This window comes from Betta splendens, chromosome 22 (genome assembly GCF_900634795.4).
Source record: "Betta splendens chromosome 22, fBetSpl5.4, whole genome shotgun sequence".
Taxonomy (NCBI): domain Eukaryota; kingdom Metazoa; phylum Chordata; class Actinopteri; order Anabantiformes; family Osphronemidae; genus Betta; species Betta splendens.
In genome coordinates this window covers 15,735,926-15,755,728 of record NC_040900.2, presented here as the reverse complement: position 1 = coordinate 15,755,728, position 19,803 = coordinate 15,735,926, and the positions used below count along the sequence as shown (strand labels likewise).

The 19,803-nt window shown below is 45.1% G+C and overlaps 3 protein-coding genes across 3 annotated transcripts in view; all 3 read left to right on the top strand.

Moving 5' to 3' along the window:
- The window catches only part of LOC129603580 (uncharacterized), a 227,972-nt gene extending 211,628 nt beyond the window's left edge, over nt 1-16,344 (top strand). The window contains exon 2 of the mRNA XM_055505635.1: nt 13,588-16,344. Within this exon, the coding sequence (XP_055361610.1) occupies nt 13,880-15,571 (1,692 nt within the window). The 5' untranslated portion in view covers nt 13,588-13,879 and the 3' untranslated portion in view covers nt 15,572-16,344. The remainder of the gene's footprint in view (nt 1-13,587) is intronic.
- On the top strand, nt 415-16,344 carry LOC129603579 (uncharacterized). The gene is made up of 3 exons (XM_055505634.1): nt 415-1,011; nt 6,296-9,030; nt 13,045-16,344. Exon 2 carries the CDS (start codon nt 7,179-7,181, stop codon nt 8,979-8,981), a length of 1,803 nt encoding a protein of 600 aa, XP_055361609.1. The 5' UTR covers nt 415-1,011; nt 6,296-7,178; the 3' UTR covers nt 8,982-9,030; nt 13,045-16,344.
- On the top strand, nt 11,902-16,344 carry LOC129603581 (uncharacterized protein K02A2.6-like). Its single transcript, XM_055505636.1, has one exon. It carries the CDS (start codon nt 12,313-12,315, stop codon nt 13,318-13,320), a length of 1,008 nt encoding a protein of 335 aa, XP_055361611.1. The 5' UTR covers nt 11,902-12,312; the 3' UTR covers nt 13,321-16,344.
- Nucleotides 16,345-19,803: the final 3,459 nt, after the last annotated feature.

The window sequence follows — 19,803 nt, the reverse complement described above, 5'->3', positions numbered from 1 at the left end:
TGGGGGAGCAGTGAGCTGCCACATTAGCGGCGCTCGGGGAGCTAGCGCGAAGTGTCTTGCTCAGGGACACACCTGATGCCGAGGCCGGGGATCGAACGCAGAATCGCAGACCTTTTGCCTTCTGAGGTCGACACGCTACCAACTGAGCTACCAGGCCGTACGTATAGAAGTTGCAGCATCATCTACAAGACAGTCAACCTGTTCATAAGGATTAAGATGACTGTTCTCTCTGTATCTACAAGACATTGAGGCAAAAGATGATGGAATCATCTGCTTGAATCTGGCAACAGCGTTGTCAGATAAACATCTGCTATAGTAACATTTCTTTCCAGCTATTGTAAGGTCAAATGTGCTAAATTCAAAAGTTAATAAGAAATGGTCAGATAACAGAGGGTTTTGGGGAAGAACTATTGTAGTATATTTATGTATCATATCATATATTATTATATAGGTAGTGAACAATCTGTTCGGGTCAGGTTAAGATGCAGTGACTGTTCCTCAACCCTTGCAGTTTGGCAGGGTCGTTGTCTGGGGAGCATCTGGGATAGACTCCAGGAAACAGACATTTACATTTACTTTTAGCAGTAAGTTGATCATTGCTTATGAGAGAAGTACAGAGAGTAGATGGGTTCGTGTGAGGTGGGGTGAAAGAGTTTGCGTAAACTGGGTTCGCAGAATCCGTGTTCGCAGAATCTGTTGTTGTTAACAATGTTTATCCAAGCTAAGGAAATATTCAAAATGTCACGCCGACCTGGGAAAGGAACTGGGAGGTTGATGGTGGGCCAGATGCAGCTGGAGCTGGACAGATAACACGGCCCAGCGCCAGGACTTTCCAAGTAGCCGAGAAAAACATCTACACGTCCTTATTTGGACATGTGGAAAGATTTTAGGTGGTGGTTAAAAGCAGGCCTTCACAGGCTGGGGTTTTCAGAGCGCTTCGCAGAGGGTCCGCTGGTAGCACACAGCGGACCTTTTCCAACCTCTCGGTTCTCTCTGCAGAGGAACAAGCAGGTGAATTCGGTCTCTGCCTCTCTTGTTATTACTCTCTTGTAATCATTATATGATTGTTTTAATTTGTCATGTATAATAAATTTGTATGCTATTGATTTAAACTTCAAAGTTGAGTTCTTGTGAAATCTCTGTCGTGGTTGAAGAGAATAGAAAATACACGACAGAAATTGGCGTCACTCCAAGCAGGCAGGTCATAGCCGGGTCTGAAGCCGACAGGTGCCCGACTGCACCCAGCCCGAGACGACTCGTCACTGGTGGCCACAGGTGAGATGCGCTTAAAGCTCTTACATGACGATTCTCTGTGTTGGGGGCAGTGTGGGCAAATGTTGGTTACATTAGAAGATTCTAAATTCTGATTCGGCTATTTCTAGAAAACAATCTGTGTGGGAATAAGCAGAGAGAGGCAGTGGAGAATTTGCTTGTATAATTTGCTGTATATAAATATAATTAACCAACTGCTTTATTTGTGTGCTGTACTTTGCTTTTATTGTGGGGAAATAGAAAATGACATGGCCTATTGACCTCTAGACGTTGACTTAAATGTTGACTTAAGGCAGACGCGGATTGGACACTCTAATATTAAGGGCTTTGAAGTCTGTATTTGGTTAAAGTATATCTAAAGGCTGTGTAAGTACCATAATTGATGCCGATGGCTTCGGCCCAACAACGCTGAAGTGGCAAAATATATGCACATTTTTTCACTGGACTGGACACTCTCTATTTACTCTTTTATAGGGTAGGAGCTATATTGTGCCATTTCAAAAGCGTACACCAAATTTACAGGGGGGGGTGCGTAACAAGCATCAGGTTACGGTGCGGCCTCAGTGCATTAGGAAATAGAGTGTGACCTTGTGCTACACATTCAATCAAATTTTGGTTTTAGGCACTGTAGGTTTATGTGCGTATGAGGAGACCTACATTAAGCTTGGGACTGATCAATCCAAGTGTAGATTTTCTCATGAGTTGTGAGGCCTGAGAGACATAGGGAAACCGGTAAAAGCGCTTTCTGTGATATGCATATGAAGATGAAGTGTGCTGGCAATAGTGTATGAAGTTTAATCAAGTGTGTATTTGTGTATATACGTATGTGAAGTTAAAAGGCGTAATAGTTGCTTGTTGCTGATTTAAATTTGAGTAGGCTGGGTTGACAGCGGCTCCTCTACTCCTCTGCAGAGGGAGTGTGTGTGTATGAGGGAGAGAGGAAAAGAGAGCAGGAGGGCGGGAGTGTGTGTGTGTGTGTGTGTGTGTGTGTATGTTTGTGTGTGTGTGTGTGTGTGTGTGTGTGTGTGTGTGTGTGTGTGTGTGTGTGTGTGTGTGTGACTAGAAACAGATCCCCGCTCCTCATACGTGTGTGTTTTCAGATAGTTGGGGGGGAGCCGTTGGCTTGGTGCCAGGTGGCGACGAAGTTTTAATTTTTGTAGTAGTTTAATACTTTAACATATTTGATTGTCCTATATTGTGTTCACTTTTCTTTGTACCTTTATAATCATTTTGACGTAATCTGAGTGTTTTAGTGCATTTTTTGTGACGAGGTGTCCGCACTGTGGTTGGGAGTGGTCAAGCTGGTCACGGTGTGTAAAGACCGCGGCTGCTTTGTTTATTAAAATAATAAAAAAGGGGGGAGTTGAGGCGCGGTCTCTAAATTAGGTGTGGAGGCGTCAGCTGTGGGCCTCTTCTGTTGTCTACGCTCCCGAGAGAAAGTGTGTTTTCCTGCTCAGAGCACTAGGCTCAGTGTGTGTGTCGTACTGGTCAGAGCATTAGGCTCTTAGGTGTGTGCGTGTGTGAGTGTGCATTGGAGAGACATAGACACATAGTTGGCAGACTGCACTAAAGCCTTAGTTTTGTTCCTATTATTACTATTAGTGTAATGGACAGCAGCTAAACTTCAAAACGTATACTACGTCGGTTGAAGAGGAAGGAATTTTACTGTAACGCTAACGCTTCTAAATTGGCTCAGAGCCGTCAGCCGTGTGCTTCTCTAAGAGCAGAATCAGACTGGAAGTACAAAGACAAACAGAGTACTTACGAGCCTCCATCTGTCTGAGGCTCCGCCTCACCCCTCCCCTGAGTTTTCACCAACTTTTCAGATCAGATGTATGTATGTATAGACTATTAGTGCCGGGTTAGTATTAGGTGAGAATAAATGTTAGTAATACAGTAGGTGAGAATAGAACCACAGGGGTATGCGATATACATGCTAGTGGACTAGTAGTGGTCTGCAGCGTGTTGGTTATACTTTCTGTCAGTGTGTATTGGTGGGATTTAGCTTCTATTTTTTCATTTTCAGTTTCCATTTTTGTCTGGTTCTAGGTTAACTAGGTTATTTGGGCAAAGTTAATAAACATTCCTCCATTTATATCAAAGGTCTTTCTGCTCACGCGTCTGTAGCACCTGCATTCTCATGAGCAAGACCACCATTTGTGACCTAATGTGGGTTAGGCACAGCATGTGACATCACTATCACGTTAAATCAAGTGTTTCAATTATGCTGATTTTGTGTAAACCTAGTAATATAAACAAAGCACATGATCAGCTCCAATAAGACGCTTATAATTTTTCTCCAGCAGTTGCTCTGAAGTGGGCGTTTCTGCAGTGGTTTGGTTTATCTTTGCATCAGACTTACTCTTTTATTCAGAACAAATCAAAACTCATCAGCTCAACAGTCACTAGGAATGATTATCGGGCCAGTTGCTTAAAACAGAGGTAAAACCAAGATACCCAGAAAGGAAGAGCGTCTAATTACAATTTAACTGGTTAATATTTATGTTGCTTTTCACTAACTATGGGTTGTAAAGACAGGGAACTTACTTCATTTATGAACACTGATTGAGATTAGTTCAGTTACAAGTATAATTAGGTGTAATTAGGGGTTGAAATCATATCTTCAGTAAAGATACATATTTAATAATGAGATCTGTGGATGGGAACATGTCTCCAGTCGAGGTGTTGATGAAGGAAATTCAGAAATGCTCAGACAAATGGAACAAGCAGACACATGAATTCACGTCGCCCTGGCCTTCAGAGGGGACATTTGATCTGAGGCAGTGTGCAGAGATGCAGGGTTTTATAAAAACCTATAAGATAAAAGACAAATCTGTAAAGCGAGGCCTTAAACGGGAAAAAGAAAATGCAGTGTTGCAATTGTTTATTAACTGTGCAAAAATGATGGGCAAAAAGACGACTCAATGTGGTGATAATCAATTTAATCAGATCTCTAAAACTAAGTCTCTTTCAGATGCATCCCAGATGAATGCAGAAGAAACAAAACCTTTATGGACGAAGAAGCCAGTTCACCCTGTAGCTGATCCAGAAGGGACAGACAGGGCAGTGAAAAGGGATGAGTTGTTAGAACTGACCGACATTTATTTAAAAACAGAGAAAATCTCAATTGGAAATTCCTGCAGTGAAAGTGATCTGCGTGACAGAGCAGTTAGATCACTGTGGGCTGAGTCAGATGAGGAATCAGTGTGTGTGGGTGACGAACGGGTAGATGAGGTTTCTGATGGACTTCCTCTGCTGATCAAAAGGGCAAAGTGTCAAAATCTGCCCTGGCCTTCAAGACCAGATCAGAATGATCTGACTGACACTGTGGGACTTTGCAACTTGTCACTAGAACAAATAACTAAGCATGTGATTCATGCTGTTGAGCTGCGTCAGAAGCAGGCAAAGGAGGCAGTGAAAGAAGCAACACGCCAGCAGCAGCGAACAGAGGGGGAGAAAAGAGAGAGGAGGATGGTGTCTGCTCAACCAGCCAGCGTGCCTCAGACCCCACCTACACCACCAGGCATGGCCACACCTCAGGTGATGTACATTCTACCAGGAGGGTGGACAAGACGACCTCCTATGAGGAGAGGAGGGTTCCCTGCAGACGAAGGCAGAGGAACAGGAGGCAGCCACAAAGGAGGCGTGAGATGCTACTGCTGTGGGAAGACTGGTCACGTAAGAAGCCATTGCTTTGCTTGGCTACGAGGCTCACGAGGAGTGCCTAGACCAAAGGGGTCCGCTGATCAATGTGGAGGCCCCTCAGCTGGTTACTAGAGAGGACCAGACACCTGCAGGATTCATGAACTTTGTTGATGGGCTCCATCAAACGCCAAAAAGCCAGATGCCTCTGAATCTGTGACTTCACCTTGATGCACACTTTAGTACTTTGGACTCAGACAAATATCTAAAATTTGGAAACAAAATAAACAAGTCGGCTGGTGAGAATGACTTAGTCCTTAAACCTGCCAACAGAGACAAAAATTAAAAATATGCCAATTTTACTAGGCAAGGGAAAGACAAAGGTATAGAGAATATTTCAAGATAAAGTTCCCAATTCAATCACTCTGCTGACAAATGCTCCACCTGATGCTCAGTGGGTGACGGTGTTAAAAACAATGTGAATTGAAGTATGTGGATGAAGGGACTGTGTGCACCAGACTTTGAGACATGCCTCATTTCATCTCTCCAACTAACACTAACTGTAGACAGTTGTCTCATTATATTGGTAAAGACTCATTCTCATTATTGAGGTAAGGAAGTTTCACTAGACAAGCCTCAACACTGTAGGAAGGGCCTCCCACATACCATAAAGTGAGTGAAGTATCTGAGGAGGTCAATCAGCTAAAAAGGGAATGAGGAGAGTGTACATGTTTCCCTCATACAGTAAACAGCAGTTTGATCCCTACAGTATGTAAGCTAGTATAACGCATCATGCTCTCATGTGTTACAGAAAACATCAAACTTTAAGGTGACTAAAACCAGGTGTGCCTTTGTAATGGAAAAATTGTACTTTAATGCTTTTGTGTTCATTTCTGACTCTGCATAGTGACCATGCATTCTGTACTTGTTGATTAGACCCAGAACTGAACATTCTCAGACAGACAATCTATCTCCCTCTCAAGGTGACCGATTGTTCATGGCCTGAGTCTGCCTTTTAACCCTGGGCTCTGGCTCCTTTCTGTCTGATGCCTCACCAGACCCAAGGCTGTAGCCTTGTTTATTCCCTGTGTAATATGAACATCTTCACCCACAGTGTGATAAGGAGATTCCACCAGGTCCAGGGAAAAAGGTTAAAAGGCAGAAGCAACTTGAGGATCGTGGGCTCTTTGCATTATACCTTCGTGGTGTTTGCACTGATCTCCCCAGCTAGTTTTTGGTTTGTTGATGTGCACGATCAACATCCATGCTTTTTATTTGCTTTCCCCATTATTTTTATTTTATCCTTTCTTTATTATTTCAATAAATCGCACAAAAGGACAACTCTCTCATCTGCTTCTTTATGGAAAAATTTCCACCACAGAAATTGGCGTCACGAACAGGATCCCGCGGCAGGTCGTCTGGACAGTGTGACCAGGGACGATAGTCCTGAGGACTAGGGTCGCTCAGCCTCCAGACCTCTACAGCTGTTCTGAGTGGGAGGACTGCTCACCCGTCTGGATCGCCTCTGACGAGATCCAACGAACTCAAAATCCAACGAACACAAAATCCAACCTCTACTCGGCCCGGTGAGAGAGATTCCGTTTTGTTGCGACTTGTTGAAGAGAAAAAAAAAAAAAAAAAAAAGAAACGGGTTTGAAATTGGTTTCAGTTATTCGGGGTTTACTTGGCTCTGATCATTTGGTTTAGGGAAAGTAAGGCAAATACAGTAACAATTGATTCTAAAACATCCCCAACTAGACTAAAACAAACAACGACAAAAGAAAATATAACTAGGACTAGAGATAATATTTCTAAAACGACTATTTGGCTGAAAACATCCAAAAATAATATATATATTTTTTTAAATTTTAAATTCAATATTCGGGTAAAATTAATTAGGTCAAAGTCTACCCTGGTGGTCGAGACGGTGGTTGCTAAGGGTTGGCTCGTGGGACCGAGCTTGTTTTGTCTGTACTGAGGATACAGACCAGTGTGCAGATCTGAGCGCAGTCCAAAGGGTGTGGACAAGGAAATAAAAGACGGCTTCTGAAATACGGAGCGCGTTTGCAGGGGGAAGTGGTTTTGAGATACGAGGGACCCGGGTCTTAGAGGGGCCTGACGGTGAGGGACCACTTCTGAGAACCCTGTCGCTGATCTGAGCGGTTCCCTTTCTACGGAGACGTCCGTGGAAGAGAAACTTCGAAAAAAGGTTCCGGCCGGAACACATAAAAATCTAAGGCAGGAAACCGCCGGGACTCTGAAAGATGGGTTCGGGGCAATCTAAGTCTCCACCACCAGACTGCAGCATTACAAAATTAATGAGACATAAATATGGTGATGAGTGCGTGTCATGTCTTCACGACTGGACAAAACATTATGGGTTTCAAGAAGGTGGATCACTCAGTGTGAAGGACATACGCGCTTTAAAAGAAAAATTAGAAGAGAAGGAGAAACAGCTCCGTAAAAGTAGAACGATCAAAGTTAAAACCTTAGAAGAAATTGAATTAAACAACAGATGCCTTGAGATTTGGGTTAAAGAATCAGAACGCAGGGAAAGACTGAAATGCCAAAAAGAGTTAGGAGGGAGAAAGGATGAAAGTGGTGACGTAGCTGGCAGAAAAGATAACAACTCTGTTGAAGCTTGCACACCGCCACTATACACACATACACACACACAGCATGATGAGAAACAGAGCGCTCCCACTGTTTCTGCTTTGTATCCTTTTGCAGAGCTGAGCGCGGTCAAGGTGAATCCCGACCTGGACTCCTTCTACGTCAGCAGGAGGGCCGGGCAGGGTGGACAGCCGGACCAACAGCCTGACCAACAACAACAGCCTGCCCCATATCAACAGCCTGCCCCACTGCAGCAGCCTGGCCCACATCAACAGCCTGGCCAACCTCTGTCATCAGGAGCTGCAACATCGGCTGCAGAGCAGTCAGAGCATGTGGAGGACAGTGTAAATGCCACACCAACTCCTGGAATGGATGTAGAGGCGTTCTGGGCCAACTCACCTGTCGGCTTCATTCCTACATCATCCGCTGCCACAAGCTGTGCCCATGCACCAACTGCCACTACGAGTGCTGCCTCTGCAACTACCAGCGTTCGTACCCTAAGGAGCAACACACCAGTAGCTCCAGAAATCAGCTTGCCCATGGTGGAAGTGGCCGGCCCTGAAGGAAGCATGTTAGTGCACAGACCATGGAATAGCGCTGACATAGCTGACTTTGCTCAAAATCTCCCAGACATCACTGTATCAGGAAAGACATTTGGTGCCAACCTTCTGGCTTTCTGCCAGGAGTACAGACCCACTGGAGCTGAGATCCGTCGCATCCTGGCCAAACGTCTTGCACCTTGTGAATACCAAAAGCTGGCTAGGCAATTGCCTGATGTGACACTGGCTCTCAAACACAAAGACTGGACAAACAACTTAAATGATGGATTCGTTACCGCAGTGAGGACGCTTGTTGCCCACCTCGAAACTGCGTTCCCTGATAAAGTCTGTATGATTAAAGTCACCACATGCAAACAACAACCAGAGGAATCAGTTGATGACTTTGTTCACCGCCTCACCACCGCATACAACACACACGGAGGGGTTCATCCTCCCCCGGAAGGAGTGGGAAGACTCATCTGTTCAACATACGAGAGTCACCTGTGTGAACTGGTGATGAAAGGCTTACTCCCTGAAGTTTTTGACGCCGTGAAGCAGTCATACATCAGATGGAAAGAAGAAGCGCGTCTGTCTGACCTCACAAGACACGCACGCCATGCTTATGACACTCTCCAGCAGAAGAAGATGGCGAAGAAGGAAAAACAACAGAGCGAATTGTATCTGCCATCCTTGGAGATGTTCTCTGCAATGCATAACAATAACAGAGGAGCGGGCAGGTTTCGCGGGCGAGGACGAGGAAGAGACTTCAGACGGAATTGGCCCAACAGAGACACAGGAGGCGCATCTGGAGATCCAGGAAACGCCTGCCACATCTGCGGCGAGATGGGACACTGGAAGAAGTACTGCCCCCGGCTACGTCAGGTTCCACCCTCCCGGGCACTCTCGTCAGACTGACTAGAGAAGGAGCCCAGCGAAGGTTTCCGTTCACATGATGACGTAGACGGTACCGCACAGACACACACACACTCACTCACACTTGATACATGCTCAATAGATTCAAATTCATGCTTGCCTGCTTGCAATGAAGACTTGCTTTCTGCTCAAAATATCCCACAGAGTGATTTTGAAAAGAATAACAAACAGCTAAATGACAACTGCTGCATGACTTTACAGTCAAATGGTTTCAAACAATTTCCCGAGCTTGCTCTGACGGTTCAAGGTGAACGTATGATGTTTTTAGTAGACTCAGGAGCAACAAATTCGGTAATAAAATCTTCCATGTTTTCCAATCCACCTAAAATGAGTGGACGATTTGTGCACACTATAGGTTCGTCTGGCCAGACAATAAAAGAAAAACTTACTGTGCCTCTGTCTTGCACAACATCAGACGGCAAGACACTCAAACATTCATTTTTGCTTTCAAACTTATGCCCAGTTAATTTATTAGGAAGAGATCTCATGTGTAGTTTAGGTATTTCACTGATTTCCACTCCGGAGGGAGTGCAGGTCACAACCACGGACAATGTGAATAATTATTCCTTTGTTTGTGTTAATTTCAGCTCAGAGCCGCTGCTCTACTCTTATCAGTGGCTACTGAAGGGAGAGGCTGTAACTGAGGCCCTCATACAGGCTGCTCGACAGCTTGTTTCCTCACAGAATACGACCTTTAGAGACGCATCTGACCTGTCTTGTACAGCACATGTGTCCACTGGTCCTGATGAGGAGTTTGAAAAATCATGGTTACGCACACATGCGGACAAACTGACCTCAACCTCTCTTTTTTGGGATGAACATAGGTCTGCGCTTGCGATTTCTCTCACTAACGAACAAGAGAGATTTGTTGATGCTTATTCTACAGATCCACATGTCCTTCTGTCAAAACATGACGGAGACAGATGGCAGGACTTGGGTCCTTTCGTGGACAGATGTCAACGGGAAGGAGACTGGCAAACGACTTCCGACCCGAATGTGATGTATTCACCTACTTTGCATGCTTACAAAAAACTTTTTCAGTCTAACTTTCATGCGCAGCGTACAGTGCACTTGGTACCTCAACATTCCACACACACTCCACACCACGTGTTTTTGTCAGAGGACGCTCTGACGCAGTATCCAGCCTTACAGGAAGTTCCAGCTTCCCTGTGGGCCACACACAAATATGATGTAGGTTTGATCAAAGGATGTGACCCAGTGGTCATCACGCCGAAATCTGATTACAGACCATGCAAACAGCAATACCCTTTAAAGAGAGAAGCAATTGAAGGAATAACACCGGTGTTTAACTCTCTTTTGAAAGCAGGAGTCGTTGTCCCATGTGACAACTCTCCAGTGAGGACTCCACTCTTCCCAGTTAAGAAAATCAGAGACAAAGGACAGCCAACAGAATGGAGGTTTGTCCAGGATCTGCAAGCAGTAAATGCGGCGGTCCAACCACGTGCGCCTACGGTACCGAACCCCTACACCATTCTTTCTCAGGTTCCGCCCAATGCTAAATTTTTTTCAGTAATTGATTTGGCCAATGCTTTTTTTAGCGTGCCCATTCACAAAGACAGTCAATTCTGGTTTGCTTTTGAATTCAACGGAAAGTCATACACTTTTACCAGACTGTGCCAGGGGTATTCAGAAAGCCCTACAATCTACAATATGGCACTGAAAGACAGCCTGGATGATCTTGTCTTGTCCCCAGGCACCGCCCTGCTACAGTATGTTGACGACTTGATGATCTGCACTGAGGATCAGGAAACTTGCAAAGCAGATACGATCAAGCTGCTGAAACACCTGCATGGTGCAGGACACAAAGCAAGTCTGTCTAAATTACAGTTTGTTCAGACTGAAGTTACCTTCTTAGGTCACATCATCACCGCTGAAGGGAAATCCATTTCACCTAAAAGAGCTGAAGCTATTCAGAACCTGCCTAAACCGTGCACATACAAACAGCTTATGTCCTTTTTAGGCATGTGCTCTTATTGCAGGAATTTCATTCCTAACTGCGCCGTCTTGGAGGTTTCGCTTAGAGCTCTGATGCAGACGTCTTCTGCATCCACCACCCGCCTCACGTGGACATCTGAGGCTGAACAGGCGTTCACCGACCTCAAACTAGCTCTTCAGTTGGCTCCTACTTTGGGTCTGTCTGACCCTACGCGACCTTTCACCCAAACAGTGGATGAGAAATCAGGTTGTATGACCTCTGTCCTTCTACAGGATCACGGAGGGCGTCCACGCCCTGTAGCCTATTTCTCTGCTAAGCTTGACCCAGTCGCTGCGGGGCTCCCACGATGCCTCCGAGCAGTGGCTGCGGCAGAGAAAGCCGTGCTGGCATCACGTGACATTGTTGGCTATTCTGATGTCACCCTGCTGGTTCCTCATGCCGTGTCTTTGATCCTTTTGGAACAAAAAACATCACATCTTTCTACAGCCCGATGGCTTAGATACAACACCATCCTACTGGAAATGCCAAACATCACTGTCAAAAGGTGCAATGTGCTTAACCCAGCCACTTTGTTTCCAGGCCCTGACAATGGTGAGCCTCACAACTGTGTTTCGGTCTTGAACCAGGTTTGCACTCCGCGCCCAGATCTATCGGAGGTGCCAATTCCTAACTGTGACCTCGTTCTCTTTGTTGATGGCTCTGCCTCTAGAGACCCTGCTTCGGGCCACTGTCAGGTTGGATATGCAGTCTGCACCTCTCATACTGTTTTACAGTCTGGCCCTTTGCCAGGACATTACTCTGCTCAGGCTGCGGAGTTGATTGCACTGACCGAAGCCTGTAAATTGGCTGAAGGGAAGTCTGCTACTATCTACACAGACTCCAGATACGCTTTTGGCGTCACACACGACTTTGGTGCTCTGTGGAAACACAAAGTTTTTGAAATCTGATGGCAAACCTATCTTGCATCATGATAAGGTTGCTGATCTGCTCGACGCAATTCTGTTACCAGCTGCAATTGCTGTATGTAAGTGTCCCGCACACACTGGGGGCACTGATCCCATCTCTGCTGGAAACATACGCGCTGATGCTGCTGCGAAGGCAGCTGCCCGACTTCCCCTTCCCTTTGTTCCCTGCCTCTTATCCTCCACCTCTACCCAACCTCCCTCTCCTCCCTCTGCTCTCCCGGATCTTCAGACGTTCTCTACCCCACAGGAACGCAAGCTCTGGCTGACGAATGGCGCCACCAGTAGCCATGGCGTTTGGTATGGGCCCGACGGCAAACCTTGCCTGCCGAAACACTTTTTCCCTCATTTCGCGAAGTTGACACATGGATTAGACCATGTATCAAAGGGGGGAATGTTAGATGCTCTCACAAAACATTGGTACACTAAGGGCTTTTCAATCTATGCACAAAAATACTGTGAAGCATGTATGACATGCGCCCAACACAACCCAGGTAAGACGACTGCCAAACCACTGGCAGCTCATCCACCACCGGAACAGGCATTTGACCATTTAATGCTGGACTTCATCGAACTAACGCCAGCAGAAGGTAAAAAGTATTGTTTAGTGATTGTTGATATGTGGTCAAAATGGGTGGAGGCCTTCCCAGCTAAACATGCTAACAGCCATGCAGTTACCAAAGCCTTGCTGACAGAAATAATTCCCAGATGGGGGATTCCATCTAAAATCAGCAGTGACAACGGCTCACACTTTGCAAACCAAGCCCTCGAGGAAGTGGGAAAGTTTCTGAACATTGACATCAGAAAGCACTGCTCTTACCACCCTCAAAGTGGAGGGGCGGTAGAGAGAGAGAATGGCACTTTGAAAAACAAACTGGCTAAATGCTGCTCAGAGACTGGTCTCAAGTGGACTCAGGCCCTTCCCATTGTGCTCTCATACATGAGAATGAGGAGAAGGATGAGAACAAACCTCAGCCCGTATGAGATTCTATTTGGTAGACCTCCTATGATGGGACTCCACCCTGAGACCGAGACTAGGATTTTACCACCTACTGAAATGTGCGAAGACGCAATGCTACAGTACTGTAAGAACTTATCCTCTGTTCTGTCCCAAATCTCTAAACAGGTGAAAGCGGCTCTGCCCAAACAGGCGACAGAACCACTGCACATCATTCAACCAGGAGACTGGGTGATCATTAAGGAGCTTCGCAGGAAGCACTGGAACTCAAAGCGGTGGCAAGGTCCCTTCCAAGTCCTTCTGACGACCAACACGGCTGTGAAGATCGCAGAAAGAGCGACTTGGATCCATTCCAGCCACTGCAGGAAGGTCCCGGATCCAACAGACGACCCTCCATCTCCATCTACACCACACGAGAAAACCACCACTGACGAAAAGAATTGAGAAGGACGACCCTCGCTGTGCTCACACACGCACTGAGGCGAGGCTGCGTTGACCATACAGCTGAAGGTGTGAGCCAAGCGCCGCCTGAAGCTGCACCGGTGAATCACACTATCAGACCATACATCTACACACACGCTCCTGAGAAAACACACACACAAGCAGCCTTGAGTTGCCGATGCTGGACGACGTGTAAACTCTTCACATCACGGGAGTGACAGTGACTCAGACGACATTGGGAGGAAACCTGGAGGTGATAACGAATCCCAGGTGTCTCTGTGATCAGCTGATCACAACCTGAAGAACCCCAACGAACTGTCAAGGTGTCAACAAACAGGTTGGGAACAATCTAACGCTACTATTCAACAGGAAGAAGAAGACACTGATTGTGACCCTGTTGCTTTGATCCTTATTGTATGTTACTTTAATATTTGCTCTAAATTGTGTGGTTGATTTACATGTATACCTCTCTGTGATTTCATCCACTGTTCTTAAACAAAGCATTTTATGCTTCCACTTGATTCACACTTACACACAAATTTTTATCTTCCACTGACACAAAATGACATTCACCAGACGAAAAACGATAAAAATGATTGTCATATCAACCATTGCGGTGACATGTGTGACCCTCCCGTACTTCTGGAGAACTCGCACATTTGTTCACTATAGATCCAAACGCGACATTAAGGACCCTAAAGCCTGGCAGCTTGCCCAAAACTACGTAAATCAGAACCCCACAGGGAACTTATGGTTAGCGTACCTCAAGTACACTTCTAAAACCCTCACAAATAATTCATGTGTAGCATGTGCTGTCGCCAGACCCGATCTCATGGCTGTGCCCACTCCCTTTAACAGCAGTGAGTGTTACAACAAGCGACAACTGCACAATAAAGACACCGGGTGTAGATACACTGCGGACCCCAGCATTCCAAGATGTGATCCGTCTTGCAAAATGCGCGCCTTGCACAATCTGGGCAAGGGTATGGAGATGTACAGTCCCGTCACACATAAGAAAGTTAAGGTGGCCGACATCAAGGTAACGAAAAAGGAGCCCGCGGCTCCCTTGTATTACACGGTGTGTACCACGTGTCACTTTGAATGCTTCACCTCCAGCCTCGACGGAGGAATAGATGTAGGCCACTTTCCCAATTGTCACCTGACGTGGGACGTCTCCAACGCACACGGACTTAACCCTGAAGACCATGTGATCCGGTTTGCGATTCCAACTCACACCGGTGCTGCCCCTTTACCCTCATATACATATAGGATCAATAATGTCTCACACGTTGCCCCATCCTCCACCGACTTAGTCCAGCAAAGGAAGCCCTTGTCCGACATGTGGTGGCTCTGTGGGGATCACCCCAGGGCCACCTTACCAACCAATTGGACCGGCACCTGTACTCAGGTAGTGTTCCTCACAGGGGGAATACACCTTTTGCCCTCAGCTCCACAGAAACACTCACGCACCAGACGCAGGGCTCCAGGAGGTTCCTTGGATCCTGACCTTTACATAGATGCAATAGGCGTACCACGAGGAGTGCCGGAGGAGTTTAAGGCTCGCAACGAGCATGCGGCGGGGTGGACGAGTGCTATACCCTTTATGGACCCCATCATAGAGGTTAACAAGAATTCAGCCTGGATCAACTACCTTTATTACAATCAACAGCGTTTCATCAACAAAACTGCGGGCGGTATGAGAGGCATGTCTGGGCAGCTGGCTCCCACGTCTCAGATGACTTGGCAGAATAGAATGGCCCTGGACATGTTGCTAGCGGGGAAAGGAGGTGTCTGCGTTATGTTTGGAGAAGCGTGCTGTACTTTTATCCCCAACAACACTGATTCTAATGGTACTGTGACAAAGGCTATTGAGGGCCTTGAGAGTCTTCGAGACGAATGGGCTAGAAACTCCGGCGTAGATCCGTCCCCTTGGCGCTGGCTAGACCAAACTTTTGGAAAATGGAAATCAGTTTTTATGTCGGCAATAGTCTCGCTTATCATCTTCATGGCCGTGATCATGTTGCTTGGTTGTTGTGTTATTCCTCTAATTAGGGGTCTCATCATGCGCGCGATATCAGCGGCGCTTTCGTACCAAATGACACAATGCACTACATTCAGGAATCCAGATACCGATTCACTCATCGGTTCTGATGCTGACTCTGTAGAGGATGATGTTGACGTTGATAACGAGGACCACAAAGATGACTCCGATGATGATGGTAGTGACACGGAGACTGACGCCACAATAGTTTAAATCAACATATAACCCTCTTCCCATTTTTGCTTGACTGAACGTGATCTAATTGATTATAGGCTTATGTCCCTGTCTTTCCAAAGCTCATACACAAGGGTTATTCTAGTATAACTACCCACAAAAACAGCTCACAAGCTTTTTATCCCTACGCCATTTACATTTTTATAAACAATACATTTAACGAATCATTTTTAAAGAATGCTTTATTACTACAAAATGAATGCCACGATTGACAATTTTTATTCTTTTAATGTTTGATTAATGTGTAATCAAAAGGGGGGAAATGTAATGGAAAAATTGTACTTTAATGCTTTTGTGTTCATTTCTGACTCTGCATAGTGACCATGCATTCTGTACTTGTTGATTAGACCCAGAACTGAACATTCTCAGACAGACAATCTATCTCCCTCTCAAGGTGACCGATTGTTCATGGCCTGAGTCTGCCTTTTAACCCTGGGCTCTGGCTCCTTTCTGTCTGATGCCTCACCAGACCCAAGGCTGTAGCCTTGTTTATTCCCTGTGTAATATGAACATCTTCACCCACAGTGTGATAAGGAGATTCCACCAGGTCCAGGGAAAAAGGTTAAAAGGCAGAAGCAACTTGAGAATCGTGGGCTCTTTGCATTATACCTTCGTGGTGTGTGCACTGATCTCCCCAGCTGGTTTTTGGTTTGTTGATGTGCACGATCAACATCCATGCTTTTTATTTGCTTTCCCCATTATTTTTATTTTATCCTTTCTTTATTATTTCAATAAATCGCACAAAAGGACAACTCTCTCATCTGCTTCTTTATGGAAAAATTTCCACCACAGCCTTTCACTGCTACTGTGCCAGTTCTCCAATAGACAGAAAAACCAAACCATTCAGAACCTGCAAGGTGTAACTGTTGCAACAATGCTTAGTCTTCTATAGTACTGTATTGTAATGCTACGGATTGTGGTGCTGCAAGCAGCTACAATTCACTACACTACATTTAGGATTTGCACAATACGTCTACTGTTTAAGCGAGGCTGCAGTTTTAATGATCACCTTGACATGTTTTGATGAGGTTCCACTTAGTTCTTATCATCACTATCATTAATATATTCCAACAGAGCAGAAGACACATTTAGCAAATGGGTAAACTAGGTCTCAGTTCATTTTTTCTTTCCATCCTTTTCCTAAACAGTTAACATAGATGTCATCAGTCTGCAGGCCTTAAACAAATGTGACAGGGCTGTGGTGTTCTTTACGGCATAGCGGGAGGAGGTCTGGGGAAGAGACTGAGTAGCAACAGTGACGGTGCTTTATCCTCCAAGAGGTTTGACTGTATGTGGGTTCATATGGACTTTCTTTAATAGGTTACAATACTTCAGTTATCATCCACAGCTGTTACGTTGTCACTACAAACTCTGACAGTCACAGGGGAATTATAATTAGATGTAGCAATAATTGTGGGGTTGTTTGATTTTCTAGGGTATAGCTTTGCATTTCCAACAGTTAACTAGGTTGTGTTATGTCCATGTGTCATTTCTGATAGTTTGTGAGGATTCAGCTTATTTAGTCTTTACGTTAATTTTGTCATAAAGTCACTTAATGCATGCATCCGCAATGCTTCTTGAATTCAATAAGGTTTCCTACAACGCAGTGATTCTGTGTTCATAATGAGATTAGTTCGTGTTGATGTCGTAGTTATTAAGGTCTAAACATTCTTGTTCCTTCTATTGACATCGTCCTTAATTTCACTCAGTTTTATTCAGGGATTGATGATGATCCCTGGTAAGGATAAATACGTAGGATAAATAAGAGTAGGAAATTACTTTTAGGGTTTTGCTAGTGTTCTTTTATCCATCCATCTTAATTTAACGATTTAATCGGCTTCAAATTCAATGGACAGTTATCTGTCTATTGAGGGGGGAAAAATGTATTGTAAAAATTGTTTTGATTATTGCTTTATGTCAATCCTTAGTAACTAGGGAACTGGTGTGTGTGGCATCTGCTGTGAGAATGGACTATTCTGTTTCTGTTGTGTTTTATCCCAAGTTGGTGAACTTAATCCAGGGGGGAAAGGTTGTGGTCGAGTTGGCACAAAATTTGATTAGGTATATACTGTAAATAGCTACTGAGGGAGGAAAGGAGTTAAGGGAAGTCGAGGAGTGAATGAAAAGGGAAGTGTAAATGTGATAATGACAATAGAGGGATGAAAAAGTACTGTGAACATTGCATTTCAGTGTGTAGCTTGTAAAAATATGCCGAACGCATAGACTAACATTGCACGAAGCTTTGCTTGACGAAATGGTGTTTAATGCATCAACCAAGTTTCTATGTGAAACAGATGATTAATATACGCAGGAAAGCTGTGCTGTTCCATTGCAGGAAAGAAGAGGACAAAGAAGATCAAACTCCGGATCACTGATGGGCCCTGAGTGACACTGCTGACTCATTTAGCAGAACAAGGTCACAGGCTAGCCTTTCTAAATTATAGTTCTCATATAGCAAGAGGTTTCTCTCTTAGCTCACGTGCACGATAAAAAAAAACAAAAAAAAAACAAAAAAAAACAAACAAACCCTGAGCTCATGACAGTGACATGACTGACTGATATATGCTCTACGGACTGACCGTGACACGTGTTAACGATGTTTTATTGCTGTTGATTTTATATAATGAGGGTTTAACCATTTTCATTCTGCATTTCAGTGTGTTGTTGTACACAGGAAGCTCACATTAACAACTTCAACCCTTCTTTCTACACAGAGCAGCAGTGGAGAAACTGTGTCAGCATAAACATCTCGCTTAAACTAATTTTCTTTCCTAACCTCTTTCCTAACCAACTTCTCTTCTACTCTTAACCTCCATCCACAGGTTACTTCAGTATCAGAGGAGGGTGTCTCTTATGACCTGCTACGACTGTGGGTTTTTATATTCTCTGATCTTTTGATTTCTACAGCAACGACCTGGAATAAAAAGCAAACTATATGTTCTGTTCACTCTAACCCTAACCCTAGCTCTGTAGGATGGTTTATGCTGCACTATAGTGCAGATCTTTCTGCCTCTCAGCTATCAGCTCTCAGGTCACAGCTGGAGCACCAGTCTGAGGGGGACAGAGGATGGTGCAGCAGAAGTGTGCTGGAGCCCTGAACGGTCCAGAAATGAGGGACTCTGTGTTCAATGTGAAGGCAAGCTGGGCCAACTGGGTCGCTAGCAGAAAGGCAGGGCATCAGATGAGGTTCCTAGGACAACGCAGAGGGTGCAGTGCCACAGCTTCCAGTACAACCGTGACGGACGAAGGAGGAGTCCATGGAGCCGAAGGAGCTGATGGAGAGTCCAATTATTCCACTTCCAGCTACACTCCTCAAACAATCCTCACCCACCTAATATTGTGGGGCTGCGCTGACCAACACGGCTATAGGGTGTGGGCGGAGCGCCGCCCTTAGCTGCATCGTTGCATATACACTGATGTTTGAATTTGCCCGTGCATGAGCTGAATTGCAAATGCTGGATGACGTGGGAGCACAGACCTTCATGATTGACTGTGGTTGGTGTGGAGTCTGTGAAGAATCTGTTGTGATAAAGAGGACACTGATGTAGAATGAAAACTGTGAGGTTTGTTACTGAATGTACTTGTTTACAGGCAGCGTAGGAGGATCACCTGTTGGAGCTGAAAGAAGAGCTTAGGTGTTCTATTCACCACAGATTTTGTGAATCTTTAACTTTGCTGTGTCATCTTAATGTTGAAGTTCATGTCTATTTATTATAATGCAGCATGATGAGTCAAAGAGGAGCTTTCTTGGCCGCTCGCTTTCAAGATTGATGGGCATTAAAATGCCCATGAGGAGGGGATTTGTAGTATATTTATGTATCATATCATATATTATTATATAGGTAGTGAACAATCTGTTCGGGTCAGGTTAAGATGCAGTGACTGTTCCTCAACCCTTGCAGTTTGGCAGGGTCGTTGTCTGGGGAGCATCTGGGATAGACTCCAGGAAACAGACATTTACATTTACTTTTAGCAGTAAAATTGATCATTGCTTATGAGAGAAGTACAGAGAGTAGATGGGTTCGTGTGAGGTGGGGTGAAAGAGTTTGCGTAAACTGGGTTCGCAGAATCCGTGTTCGCAGAATCTGTTGATGTTAACAATGTTTATCCAAGCTGTTCCTAAGGAAATATTCAAAATGTCACGCCGACCTGGGAAAGGAACTGGGAGGTTGATGGTGGGCCAGATGCAGCTGGAGCTGGACAGATAACAC

Bases quoted from the DNA above. Each gene is read 5' to 3' on its own strand.
- LOC129603579 (XM_055505634.1), top strand. From the start codon at position 7,179: ATGGGTTCGGGGCAATCTAAGTCTCCACCACCAGACTGCAGCATTACA.
- LOC129603581 (XM_055505636.1), top strand. From the start codon at position 12,313: ATGTTAGATGCTCTCACAAAACATTGGTACACTAAGGGCTTTTCAATC.